Genomic DNA, 14,829 nt, shown 5'->3' on the forward strand with positions numbered 1-14,829 from the left:
GGTACAAAAGCCTAAAAAACAGAGGAAACACCAGTGGCACCACACTCATAGCTTTCCTGCATGTCATTTGCTTCGGATGAAACTTTAAAATCAATAATCAGATTTATCCATCATTCATTTTCGATACCCGCTTAAAAGAATCCATGGTCTCTGGTCAGATGCAAGATTTTGGACTGTGAAAAGAAGCTAAAGTAAACGCACATATGCAATGAGAGAACATGTTAAACACCACACAGAAAAGCCCCAGCTGAGGTGCAAACCGGGAACCCTCTTGATGTGAGGCTACAGGGATAACCACCACACCACCATCCAGCTCTTACGAGTAAATTCAATCAAGAAAACGTACTGGAGATGTGTAAGGGGGCACATTTATTTAATTATATTATGTTATATTGTGCTTAAACATAAGTGAGCCAAAATATAATCAGATTAAAATTTGATCCAGCAGGTGTACAAACTGCACCAAGCAGAACCTGTGGCATGTGAGTCAAATTATTTTCAAAGTGGCTTCTGCTCATTGCTGTTTTTACTTTATATGTAAACTGTTGTATACATTGTAGAATAACTTGTGTGCAGAGGCAAAGAGTTTCCTCAATGATGTACTTCCTTAGGACTCACCTATTATAAACCAAAATTATGCTGCATGACTTACTAGCATCACAACTAAAAAAAGATTTCTTTCACAGGTGTGATGTGTGCACCAGAAACCAAGAATACATATACACATACATATACATATACACATACATATATATATATATATATATATATATATATATGACTGATCTTTAACTTTGTTTCTTGTGTGGCAGTCTGGGTCTCTTGTGGGGATTGATGGGGGAGTTGTGGATTTATAACACTCCATACTTAATGTGGTAAAATGTACTAAAGACAAACTTTATCTGACAACAATGTCAACATTTATTTGAAAAACATGCTTGGAAAAGATCTTTTAACGTAGGTTTTATATCTGCATATTATTGCTTAAAATCTTGGCCTGACTGCTGATTTTTTCTTCATTTAGTTAATCCAGAGAGACCTTAACTGATTTACAGTCAGCAAAGTCTCAACATAAATTGGGATTTATGTTAGAACTCGTATAGTCCCACTCCATTATGGTGTTAATACTGTGGGTTTAAACTTTTATACTCATAAACTGGAACTCCTCTGGAAAAAGCAAAAGAAAAATACCAAAATAAAATAAAAAATGAAATAAAATAAAATAAAAAACGCTACAGCAACAAGAAGCAGGGCGGGAGCAGAGCGTTCCGCTCTATGGTTGGCTGAACGCGCTGTCAATCATCCCTGACGGCTCGGCAGCACCTCCCACAGACGCACAGCGGCAGCGCAGCTTTCACCTACAATGATATTCAAGGCACTTGCGACTCGTCTGCGGCGATAGGAGAAAAAGAGGAGAGCAAAAGAGAGCCTCACCTCCTCAAACAACGAGTGAGGTAGGGAAAAGACAGAGAAAGCGAGAGGAAGACAAGAAGCTCTGGAGTTACTTGAGAGACAACGTTGGCTTGGAGCTCCAGCGAGGAGTGTTTAATTGCCTGCGCTTTTATCAGAAAGTCTTTAATTTCCACACAGATCCGACATGTCATCGTCCGGTAAAGACAACAGCGGCGCCCAACACGCCAATTACGTGGGACCTTACCGTTTGGAGAAGACACTGGGGAAAGGACAGACAGGTTAGTTGGGACAGCTTGCGCTCCGCATCCTTCTTTAATTGCACTATTTATTTTTGTCGGAGCGCTCCGCAGCGAGTTGAAAATCTGACCGGCTGGATGTCTGCAGGTGACAAATAACTAAGTGCTTAGTTACAAACACCTGCCCAGCCTTTTGGGGGCATTTTCCCCCCCTTTTTTTTGGAGGGGGTTTGTTATTTCAGCAGTGATCTGACATAATCATTGTTCACACAGTGGGATGAAGAGGGATTTATGTGATGCTGCTTTACATAGGGTTGTTGCCTGTGCGTTGGCGTTGGACCGAGTGTGTGTATTGATGAGGAGAGCAGCGTGGAGATCTTCCAGCACCAGAAACGATGGCAGTGTGGTGGGAAATAAAAATGAACTTTTTCTTTTTTCTTCTTCTTTTTGTTTCCTGCTCTGTTTATGTGCGTGTGTGTGAGCGTGCGCTAGTGTGTTGTGTGATTTGAGCACAACGCCGTTAATCCCGATTTGCCTGATACATTGATCTATTCTTAGTCCGCAGGCACGCAAAGAGACAGGCAGGCGTTTCTCCTACAGGCTGCGACTGCAATACATGGGTTTCCTCTGATTTGGAGAAGAGCATCCCACCTTAACACACCATGGGATGCTCGCAGAGTTGGAGAAATAAAAAGCTATATATTAATCTACCTCAGGGGATATAATTAGAGGTGCACATGCTTTATTTATTTCAGCCCAGACTGCAATGACACTGCAGTTTCTAAAGTTGCATAGCACATGTATTGTACATTTAGTGATCGGTGGAAGCCCCTGGGAAATGAGACCAGGTTGACATCCCATGTTATACCCCATATGTGCAGCCCTCCTCTCACCACTGGTGACTGGATACTGAGAATCCTCTATGGTCCAGTACATGCAGCCAAGCCATGTGAAAGGAGAGGCAGGCACAGCCCAGTGTGTAGGCAGAAAATAGCAGGATTGATGCAGCATGCTCTCTAAGCTCAGCAACCCTTGAAAATAAAGCTAGTCAGAGACTTTTCCTCTCCTCTGCTCCTATTTGCGGATAGATTTTCCTCCCATCTGCTATCTAAAATGGCTGTAAAAGGCGATACTTCCCCTACCTGGTCCAGCTGGTCATGCTGGGCGGCCATGTGTGTAAATGTTTGTGTGCGCTTTTGAACAGTATGCTTTCTTGATATATTCTCTTGGTCACTTAATTCATCTGGCCATTGCTCACCGTTCATCAATATGGATTGTCTGCGTGTCTCCCTGGGGTGGAAGAGAGTATGTCAGCCCTCATAACTCATGTAACCTCACCATACAACAAATGTTTCCCCACTACAGATCTCTCGTAGATTCAAGTGCAGTGAATGCATTATCAGCAAAGTTCTGCTTCCAAAGCAAGATGTATAATAGCTGGTGTGGTGATTGTACAATGATCTGGGGAGGAAAAACTCCTGGCTAGCATTCTTCTTTTTCTGAATCGTATTAAAAGCTGGACTAACACTCACTTGGAGCCAGACTCTAATATATGTGTGTGTGGTTGTATACAGCTGGTATGGTCTGCTTTCTCACAGACGTTTAATTATGTGGTGTCGCTGAGATCATCTATGGCTCATCTTCTATTTCTGTGAATGTGTGGTCAGATTTTGGCGCACTTTGCTTGCTCTCTTCAGACACCATGAATGTGTGTAAATGTCAGTTTGGAATACAACTTCTACCGAACACGGTCGGCCCTCATCGTTCATGCCATTTTAACGTACAGTTTGGAGAATTGCAGAAACAAAAAAAATTAAATTTCCACGTCTTCAAAGTATTTATTTATTTATTTTTTTTGGATCCAGGTTTTCAATTTTCCTGGTCAAACTGCGGCAAAGTGATGCCATTATCTGTGTGCATGTGTGTTAGAAAATCATTTGGTCACTGGCGTCTGCGTTGCTTGTTCATGCCAAACCCATTCAAATTAATGACAGTGTGTAATATCCCGTTTGCCCGTCAGCCATTCGTTAATCTGTCAGATCTTTTTCCCAGGCCCCCATGAAAAGGGTTGGCCTGGCAAGTGTGAGTGCCCACTGGGCTGGACTCGATCATGACTGGCAGTGAGGATTGTCCAGTGAGATAAATCCCTCGTGAGGTTTCCCAGGCTGTGGTTGGCTCGTATTATTAGAGGGGAGAAAGCGGAAGACCTTTGCTTGATCTGGCTGTCCAGCTCAGAGGAGTTGTGCTGTTCCGTGTTCATTAAGTGATTAGGTCTTGTCCTAACATGCACACACACACACACACGCACGCACATACACATGGCCACCACAGTCGTTCTGATTTGGCTTCCTGATCTAATCCCCTTCACAGCCAAAGTCCTCACGGCTCTTACTCACACATTCACGTGGCCCAAAGGTACTATGGGCTGCCCCATTCGAGCTTTGCAAACATAGCTGTTCACCTCATGAGTTCACTTTATACAGTAAACTGGTTTCCTACGTCACTGATAAATGCAGAGTGTAAGTTTAAGGACTCATCCGCTCACGAGTCTAGTTCGTCAGCATAGACTTGAGTATTAATATGGTAGGCACCACTGTTTCTCTTCAGTTTCTGCAGTCCATGTATATGATTCCTCCTTTGTCAGGTGTGCATTGGGGCCTGAAGAGGTCTATAGATATGGCGTGTCTGCATGACTGGCTACTGATTGGTGCTGAAGCTGCAGAACTATGAGGTCATTTTGAAGTGAGAGACAGAGTTGCTGCAATTTTTTGACAGAACCTGTCCAAGGCCGTTCTGTGTAACTAATGGTTTGGTGTAGGTCCTCATCTGCACACAATGTGTGTCTTTAGTATCTGCCCTGCCTAAAAATGCCTGTCTTTTTATATCCTGCTCATTCACCTTCTAAATGATATTCCATCTTAGCCATTATTGCACAGCAACTGAGCCGGCACTTATTGTTACAGCTATTAAAATCTACGACTTGAATGCCTTCATCACAGCAGGATTTGCAGTAACTCCCCTCTTGTTTTACAGAATCTCAAAGCTTTGTTTGACAAATCTGAATATGCTAGATTTGTGTTTTTGACAGTGCATTGACTTAAGACCGTCTGAATCACTGCTCTGTTCCCTAATGTGTTGGAAAACACTGCTTCACTTTGCCCGTACTTTGTTCCTGAGGGCTGTCTTATTAGCGGAAAGGAGACCTATCATCTGGAAAACATTGCATGTTAATCCAGTGTAAATCTATGCCCCCCCTACCCTACCCTTCTAGCCTTGTATATTGACAAGCCAAGAGTTAGAGGTTGATGTACCAGCCCCTTGAATCTTTGGTTGACGTTTAGAGAGTGAAATCATTTGTGCTTTGGGGACTTTCATATTGACTCTTCATCTGACAAAAAGCTGTCTGTGATGTTGTCATGCTCTCATTTTCTCTCTTTACCTCTCTCTGTTGTGGTCCATGTGCTGAGGAGCTTGTGTTTGAGATTCGCTGCTACAAAGCATTTAAGCCAGCATCCTGCTGTTCTCGCTGTCTTCATGTCAGCACAAGGCCGGCCAGTTTGTAACTCTTACTGTGGATTTCACTGTTTGCAGTATTGGGCTGCGTTTTTGTGTATCAGAGAGAAAGAAAAACCCTTGTTTGTCAGTCATTTGAACTTGCAGGCAGGTGCATATGTTGAATTCTAGATGTCTGGGACGATGCACAGCAATGCAAACTGTTACTTTGACGTTAACTGATGGCTGGTGAGACGAGCATGTTTGACTCGGATCAATGGTCACTCCCAAAGATTTACTGTCAGGTGGAGAGGATCCATACTGTTTCACAGCACATGATATTCCTGATGAGGAAGTGAGGGGGGGCATGTTCAGTCAGTGTCAACACAGAGCCAATTGGCAAAGCTGCAGGGACTTAATGCTGTTGGGTGCACATGTGTGTTATCTGTGAGTGAAGCAGCTGCTCATATTCTTGTTTGACCTGTTGCCTCTGTGCCATTTGAGATAATTTTGAAACTCATGTTGAACTCAAACACAGGTGTGTATCGCCTCTGTGTTTACAAGATTACCCAGAAAATGTTGCTAGCTTTAACCTGAAATTGGCAGGGGGTGGGGGCAAAGGTAAATAAATAAGAGGCTGTGATGATTGGCCCACATTTTGGTCGGTCTGTAAAGAGATTCTGGTCAGAAAGGGCCTGACCCAATGGCTGTGCTGTGTCGCTCCCAGCTGTGTCGCTCCCCGTGCTAGCAGGCTGGATCAGAGCTGTAGAGCAACAAGCCAAGGCTGCATGGTTTCAGCTGTTTAACTGTCTGGCTCAAGCCAAAAACCTGGCTCCCTCGGCCCTGAAACACATCCTGAATTGTAGAGAGCTGGTGTGTCTGTATCTCAACTACATATGTCGTCCATTTGTGAGCTTTAATGAATACGTCTCCTGCGTGTGGCCAGTCAGGTCACTGTTTTGGTCATTTCCAGGGGTGGCGAAAGATGCCCGCGCAAATGCCTAAAGTAGATCAAACCAGCACTCGGTCTGTAGTCCTTTTATTGTCTCTGACTTTGGCTGGGGTTATATAATGATGTCGGTCTCTGTCGTTTAATGTGCACCTCTTTCCATCCTCCTTGCTCCATCTCTCGGCCCCTCTGTCCCTTTTCCCCCTGGCCAGTCAAGATTCATACAAGGATCCAACCATGTGGTAAATCAGACAAGACCTCGGTGGAATTGCATCGATTGGGAGGAATGTATGTAGCCAACGATTTTCAGAGATTAATGATGAGGAAAGAGGTGGAGAACTGGGGGGAGGAGCGAAACTGAGTGAGGGCAAAGAGAAAGAGCAGTGGACGTGAATGGGGGGGAGAAGGGGCGAGGAAAAAAAAAAATCTTAAACTGAGCGCATGAAGTGGTCTTGAATGTTCTGACTGGAGTGGAGGTTATTAATTAAGGCAAAGTATTGATTATTCTCTTCATTACTCTCCCCTCCTCCCCGAGTTTCATCTCTCTATTGCTGACCTCCAGGGGAGTAAGGGCTCAATCTTTAAATGGGAGGTCAGTGAATAAGCAAAGAAGTGGCGAAATGGTCTCTCTGGGTGACCGTGAATGAGCGTGTTCATTTGTTTTGTGCATTTTTTGGACAGGTGCTTTCACTTCTCATTCGGTTCTCATCCTAACTCGGCGCATCTTCTGTCACTTTGTCTCTGTCATGTTACATAGCAGGGAGAATGAAGTTAGGAGGATGACACGGTGCCACGGTCCATTTTCCACACGCCTCACTTTGTCCATGTTGCCCTCTATCATTGGAGGTTCTCACCTCTGCTCAGTTTCTGTGTTTCCTGGAAAGTGATTTTTGTCTCATGCTACTCAGTATTTCACACTTCTTGTTTTCTAAGCGCAGCAAAGAGAATTCAAACAAAAGCACAGTTTCGCCCTTTATGGTTCTCCAGATTGTTGCATTTATATTTGGTTTGGTGGTGTTGCTTCAGTAAAAACATTCAACTGGTTAAGTTTGATGCTGTGTCTTTAAGACATACAGTACTGTATGGAGTATTAGATATCTGCGCACAGAGCAGTAGGCTTAATCGGCATGTCTCTCTCCTCTCTCACCCAGTTGAGATTAACCCTTGCTGAGATGCCTGTCTGGCTCTGACTGTGAGAACGCTGGGTTGGTTGCCAAGGTTGGTTGTCTGGTTGTCATGGTTTCCCTGCTTCTCACTGGTTCCCGGTCTTCCCTCATGGAGGGAAAAAAAAAAAAAAGGAAGCACTCTCTCCCACTCCTTCTACTGTCAAATCCTGCAGTCTTTATCTGTTGCTTTTCATTTAGCTTGCTCTCCAGCTTTTAAAAATATTTTCATCCAGACTGTTGCTCTCTGTGCATGCAGCTGTATCTTTGCTTAATTTGCAGTGTTTACATGTCGCTGCCTAAAATGTAGGAAATGTTTGCAGGAAATGAATGTGTAATAATGAGTTTTCACATGTATGCTGCATGTGCACACATGCCTTCGCTTGCGCGTGCTCAGACATACGGTCATGGATCAGACCGGCTTGCCCTGCTCTGTGCTCTGTGCTGTGTTCCCATTTAAATCTGGGAGATTAGCACATGTGGGGAGCCTCGGCTTTAGCTGCCGTCAGCTCAGCTAGCCTTGGCAGGCTGTCCTTACATTGGGGGGGGGATGGGGGGTGAAGGGGATGTTTTTCACCTCCCCACCACCCCATTACTGCTCCTTCACCCTATCAAAGTATTTGTGTCAGCTTTTGACCTTGACTTGGGGCCATTTTTTAAACTTCTACTTCAAATTTTGGGAAATTCACATTGGCAGCATTTTTATAACTGAGACTTACAGGATATAAATAGGGGGAAAATGTTCCTTTTTATGCTGCAAATGCTACATTTCATTTGATTTTAACAGCTATCAGAATTCATAAAAAATTAATGGCATTACAGGAACATGTAAATAAAAAAAAAAGTTATTCTGAGTAGCCTATTTAAAAAAAACCCACACAAAACAAAAGGCAGATTCATCAGAAATCCCCAGTTAGGCGTACCGTAATGATGGTAGGTTAATTGGGTATCTACTCTGATCTCTCTCTAGCCAGTATGATTTTAGCTTGTTTTTCTTGCTTTCTCCCTTTCCTTTCTCCTCTCTGATGTTTTCTTGTATTATTTTGATTAATCCGCCATGGTGTGTGTTCAAAACGTTGATATCCAGTTTGTGGCATGAATGTGAAGTGCAGTTTCTCGGGTTTGGGACGCTGCTGGACAACAATGGCTACAGAAATGTACATGATAAATGTCACTGTGCCATCTAGACAAGTCAGAATAGCATATTTTGTAAGCTAAGATAGTTACACAGGGCTACTTTTAAAAGCAAAAGTGGTGATGCAGTATCCAGTTTCTCAACGAATAATTAAAAAAGCTTCTCCAATAAGTAAAAACATTCTTGAACAAAATATTAGAAGGGATTTCAACATTTCTCCCTTTTTAGCGGAGAATATTATTAAATGATTTGAAGAATCTGGAGGATTTTTAGCATGAAAAGGGTGAAATTGTGAGGCAAGCTGGACACCTGTGATCTGTGATGGTTGATACATCGCTGCATCACGATCTATCGATTAACCTTTAGTCAACAAACAAGCATGAAATATAAATTCCTCCTATAAAGACATGGTGAAGGAATTATGTTGGAAATATTTGTTACAGGCATAAACTTTAAGCTCCACAGTGTAAACAGATGTCTTATTTTAGCTTTGTGCAGAGACGAAGCAACTCAGGGTTCAGGGGTATCTGGGACGAACCATTGCACTGTGAAAATGTGGACTGCGCTCAGAATAATAAGTATTTAAAATGATCTATGAGAGAAATAAATGCTTTGCATTCAGGACTGAAGCTGAATATGACCAAACTGACTACTATCCACTAGTAGTCCAAGAGCACATGTGCAGCCCCGAAACATTTCCTTAGCAAAGCTATTTTTATGCATTGACTTGCATGGACCCTGATTGGATCAAATTCAATTGGTTTGAATTGATTTTTTCTGTAAAGTGTCCTGATATGTCATTGTCAAATGTCAATGCAAATAAAGTTGAGCTGAACTGGGTAAAAACTGAATAACGTCAGAGCCTTGCCTCATGCTTGATATTGAGATTCAAGAGCAAAATATTTCCCCTTCAAGACTAAATCCAGGCATTATTTTAAAACAAGATAATTCTGTGTATGTAGCCATGTGTTCGTAAGGTACATGGACCGGGCTGATTGCAGGGGAGAATGTGCAGAGAGTTAAATGAAGTGAAATGATGACACCTTCAAACATGTTTGGCTGAAAGATGAGACAAAATAGCACCTAAAACACCTAACTGCTTGGTAATCTAAAATTGTTTAGGTGTTAAGTACTTTTTAATGCTTGTTCTGCACCCCACTGTAATGCTTTGAATGTTTTATGTCAAGCACTTTTAATTGCCTTGTACACATAAACCTTATTGTGACAGGACAACATTACAAGGCCACTCTTCATCATTTTTTATTTCCCCATTACAACCATGTGATAGAAATATTTCAGTTCTTCATTAGGCTGAAATTTAGATTATTCATTCAAATAGATGCATCAAACCACAGATTTTTATAATAAATGAAAAGTTAAAGGGTGTTGAAGTATATAAGTCGTACTGTCGTGCTTTGTCATTAAAAAGGTCAGATTTTATTACAAATATTTATTAGATATGTATAATTGCATTATCAAAATGCCTGACGAATGACTTCTGAGTTGCAGGAAAACAGTTTCTTTGCCATGGCAGAGCTGCAAACAATTTCCCTTGGGACTGTTTTCCAGGAAAATGTACAGTACATGAATGAAATCGTGTGCTCATTTACAGAGTGCAGAACACACCAGATGGCAGAAGGAGGGTAATTGTGATGCATTCTGAATTTTTACTGCCATGCGCTGTGTTTTCAGTTCTTTAGGTTATGAAGCACGATGTCACTCGCGCCTGAAACACCTGAGATGTGGCTTGGCATGTGAAATGAAGCTGATTAGGTTAGATGTGCATGGCTGGTCAGAAACCAGCAACATGAACTGGCTGCTTGTCTCTGTGACGCTGATTTCTACCACTTGGCCAGACTAAAGAGAATTATCACTGTGCTAGCCAGCTTCACTCATTCTATCTCAGCTTGGAAGATCAAGGAGGGCTGTTTTTCATGGAGAGAAGAGTGAGGATCTGTTCTTTTTGCGGTTCCAATGACGGGGCGTGTTGCTGCCAGTTCTCAGCGAACGCCACCTAGATCGCAGGTGTTGCTGCAGCCGTGTAGCCAAAACAAACTGTTTGCTCATGCGGCGCCACTTGATCAGAGAATGGTTAAGTGCTTTAAGCCTGCTGCCAGGTCAGATGCTTTGTCATGACTATGCATCAGGATGAAAACAAAAGATGACATATTAAAGCGGTGCGCCCACAATGATTCTTTGTGCTTTTCATCTCTTTTGGCCTGAATTTTACATTTAGCTTGTGCTACTTTCCTCAAAATCCCTAACCTTTTAGGGCAGTGGTTTGTGAGAGTACTTCAGCATAAATCTTTTAATGCAGCTAGCACGATCTGCCATGTGGACTTTACTTTCAACCAGCATTCAGCTTCCTTTCTGTACTGTGATGTAACGTCTCTCTCATGCAGCGCAGACGACTAAACTAAAACTTTTTTTTTTTTTTTTTATTTTCCCAGTGGAAAATAAATACTTTTCCCCCTCAATGGCCTAAAAATTTGAGTCACTAAATCCAATTTCACAGTGTGGTGGGGTCAGAAGCAGTAATGAATGCCTAAGAAGAGACGGGATAATCCATTAGTGAGATGACCTCTTGCCCCATCATGACCCAGTGAGGCTACTGCAAAGAATGATTAATTTCTTTACTTCTTTTTCAGATGACAGTTTGATCTTTTTTTCATCCATCCTCTTTCTCTCTTGCTCTCTTGTCTTCTACACCTGCAATTTTTCTTTTGCCCTGCTGTGTGTCCTATATGTCTTGATTTCCTTTGTCGCTCTTTTTCTCTGGCTAATGGAACAACTGATGGAGCATTTAAGGGAAAAACAGATGAAGTAGAGGAAGGGTTCATCCCCACACGGTTGACTTCCTTTTATTCATCACTAAGAGCTGCTCATTTCTGAGGTGGCTGCTGCTTGCTGCAGTGCTCTGTGTGCGCTTTTGTCGGGAGTGCTCGTGTTTCTAAGTGCGCTTCGTGTTCCCGTTTCACAGGCTCTCTGCAGGTACACAACACTGTCTGAGAAACGTAACTCATGGGACATGGATGAACATAAGAAAGAGAGCGAGCAAGGGAGAGGGAAAGAATGCAGGGGAGGCAGAGGGCACAACAAAGGAGAGTTTGAGTGAGAAAAAGAGTCACAGCAGTAAAGCAACTCTCAGGGTCATTGCCTCTATTATTATTCAAATCAAGCATGCACAGCCACAGTGATGCAAAGTCACACATAATGCACAAATTTGAACAAACACACACACACACAGTTGCACACATGTGCAGTACTGTCTTAATTTCTACAGAAATGACTGCTGCAGAGCTCCTATCAGCCATGGCGGAAATGCAGCCACAACAGGAAGGATCGCCTGGGGCAGCTCTGGGAGCCTGAGGATGCATGTTCATATGCACACACACACACACACACACACACACACACACACACGCATACCACACACAAATGCATGCATTTTCCCATGCCTGCAGGACATTTGGAAACTTAGCCGATCCTCTCTTCCATCACTGGTTTGTAGAGGCACTTTGTAAAGTTCTTCCAGCTGTTCAGATTCATCACGACTTGCACACACATGTAAACATCACTTCTCTCGTATTACTCCTGACTTGCCTTCGCTGCACAGACACACAATTTCATGTGCAATTTCATGAAGTCATGACTGATGCCCAGCCTGTAGGTAGTTATTTTGGTTGGTCACCTCTGCTTTTTTACCTGTAAATGTTGCTTTCATGTATTGCGGTTTGTAGGATGAGAGCATGAATGTGTAAGTGTCCGTTTCCCTCCACATACGTGTGTTTGGCATTGCGTGACTCGTGTCATATGACATTACGGCATTTGTGATTTTGTGATTCTCTCTCTGTTTTCCGGCTTTGGCTAACGTAGCTGTGGTGGGTTTAGGGCAGCAGCCTCCTCCAGGGATCCTCCAGCATCTCCTTAGCTCCTCTTCATCGCTGACAAATTTTCAGTATAATTTAATCCTCAAATAAGTTATGATGACATAGTTTCAGGTTAATTACAAACAAAGCTGTTGACGCTAACTTCCTTTTAAATAAATCAGATCAAATTATCTTTAAAATTGATTGTAGCTTTGTGATAAAATTCCACTCTGTCGTAAAAAAGCACCTGAGAAGTTGCACTTTGTTTTCATCCCTGGCGTAGCAAATGAACTGATATTGAAGCAGAACTTCTTCCTATTTCTGTATCTATTAGACTGTGTCCCTCCATGTCTTGCCACTGCCTTCCTTCTTGACCTGTTCTCCCCCTGCTCCCTCGTTTCCTCGCTTTGCACCTAATGGAGGTATTCCCCTGCAGCCTCCAGACTTCGTACTGCTATTCTGTGCAGGTAGGGCTCATTTCATGCAGCATGATTAGATCTCACTGGCAGCAATTCAGGGCCGGATAAGCCAGAGTGCTGTGGGCTGCCATCGTAGGAGAAGGAATTCAATTAAATCTTTACATATACTCCCATTGCAGTATATTCCTGTCTGTGTACAGTAAAACACACAATATTTCCATGAACGTTAGCCCACTCACACAGATATAATAAGCATGAATGTGGAAAAAGCACATTCACAAACAGTAAAGCAGATATTCATTCATTCATGACCTCACCTTCTTTCATTTTCATGTGAATGCTGAGCGAAGTGCATGTGAACTGTCTCAAATTGTCCACGCAAATCACACTTCTAACTATTTGTTGGAATCTGTGTGAGCGGGCTAATTTGATGTGAATGGAGGCCATCATACACATATAATGGAAGAAGCATCCAGTGGTTACTTTATGGGCCAACACTGGTAATTGCTTGTAAAGGCTGATTTAAGCAGATCACATCATCATACTTTATGTAACAAAGCACAAGGGAAGACGGTAATAGTAATTGAACAGTGATTTAAGTGTGTGTTTAATTCTAATGTGCTTCTCAAAATTTATCTTCTACCATTAACTTTTTTTAAAGCCTTGCAACACATAAGAATTAACAATGTTGCAGACACTCAGCATAAAATGGCATTAAATAGAAAACAACTGATATTTGCCTGATAAAAGGGGTATGCTACAGATGCTGAGTCTGCATCAAAAAAGGCTTTTTAAATTCAGAAGTAAGTTTTGGTGCATAAGTTAAGAGTTGTTTATGGTTGCAAAATAATAATAAAAAAAAAATAATGAAAAGTAACTGCTCTGAAATTAAAGGTATTTAGTAGGGGTGTGACGATATGCTTTTGTCCCGATTTGATTCTATTCCGATTTTTTGGGTGCCGATTCGATTTAAATTGCGATTCTCACAATTCTCTGATATTGCTGATTTTTTTTTGTAGAATAAAAACAAAATAAAAATGTATAAAACTTTTTTTTGCTTGTCATTTTTCTTCATTTCAATGAGGAAAAAACAACATAGTTGCCAGATCATCATTCTACTGCTATAATGCCCAAGAAGACCAGTATAAAGATCAATTAAAAACAATAAAAATGGCAAAAATTTTATAGTGCATTCATTTTATTTATTTGAAAAAAAAAAAAAAATTAAAATTGTGAAGAAAAAAATCCCAATTTCCAATTTTTCTATTTGATTTTCCCACCCCTAGTATTTAGTTTGTGATTAAATGATTATTCAACAAAACAGCTTCATCACAAATGCTTCTTTTAAGGATATGTGTGTTTATTTATAGCTCTTTGTATTCATGAGTCATAGACACTAAGCAGGTCTGCAAGCACCTTTTAAAACAAACAAAAGCAAGACAACAAAATAAGAAATCCAAAGGGGCTGAAAGCATTTTGAGTACAGCACCAATGACTTTGGGAGACTTTGGTGTTTTCAGCACACAGGAATCCCACCTTTTCAGGTGTCTGTCTGCAGTCACACCCTCGCTCCACCCGGTTCTGCGTCCTGTGTTTGGGCTACCTATGGAGACTTACAGTTTCTCCTTCTTAACTCTCAGCTGTTCCCAGTTCAGTAACCTGAACCGTCACTCTTCAAAGGGCTGTTAAAGGAGAAGGCAGGAGTGTTTGTTCTTTCAGTTGTATGCCTTTTGAGTCAAGCATCACAAAGAAATATTCCTGTCTATACAGTTGGGATGACCTTTTTTAAAAACACAATCAAAGCATATCAGCGTTTTGTATCGGATGACCCTTCAAAACGTTCTGTTTTCCCTGTTTTGTTTTCCGAACGATAGCTCAAGGGAAATTTGGAAGATCACGTTCTTCCATCGGTAATTATTAAGACCTCTTTTATCAATCAATCAATCAAATTTTATTTATAAAGCGCTTTACAACAACCTTAGTTGACCAAAGTGCTGAACAAAGATAAAAACAAGTAAAAATATAAAATAGCAGTTCATTCACATGTAAAAATCTCAACAGCCAAAGGCTGATCTAAACAGATGAGTCTTTAGCCTGGCCTTAAACAGAGGCAGGTCCATGATGGAGCGTAACTCCAGAGGCAGAGAGTTCCA

The 14,829-nt window shown here is 41.8% G+C and overlaps 1 protein-coding gene across 1 annotated transcript in view; it reads left to right on the forward strand.

Moving 5' to 3' along the window:
* Positions 1 to 1,597: 1,597 nt before the first annotated feature.
* LOC306766691 (serine/threonine-protein kinase BRSK2-like) overlaps positions 1,598 to 14,829 on the forward strand; it is a gene marked incomplete at both ends in the record, with an annotated part of 172,027 nt that continues 158,795 nt past the window's right edge. Inside the window, one exon of the mRNA XM_079254508.1 lies at positions 1,598 to 1,691. Coding sequence (XP_079110634.1) covers positions 1,598 to 1,691 — 94 coding nt within the window. The remainder of the gene's footprint in view (positions 1,692 to 14,829) is intronic.

This window comes from Telmatherina bonti, assembly GCF_933228915.1.
Source record: "Telmatherina bonti genome assembly, chromosome: 2".
Classification (NCBI taxonomy): domain Eukaryota; kingdom Metazoa; phylum Chordata; class Actinopteri; order Atheriniformes; family Telmatherinidae; genus Telmatherina; species Telmatherina bonti.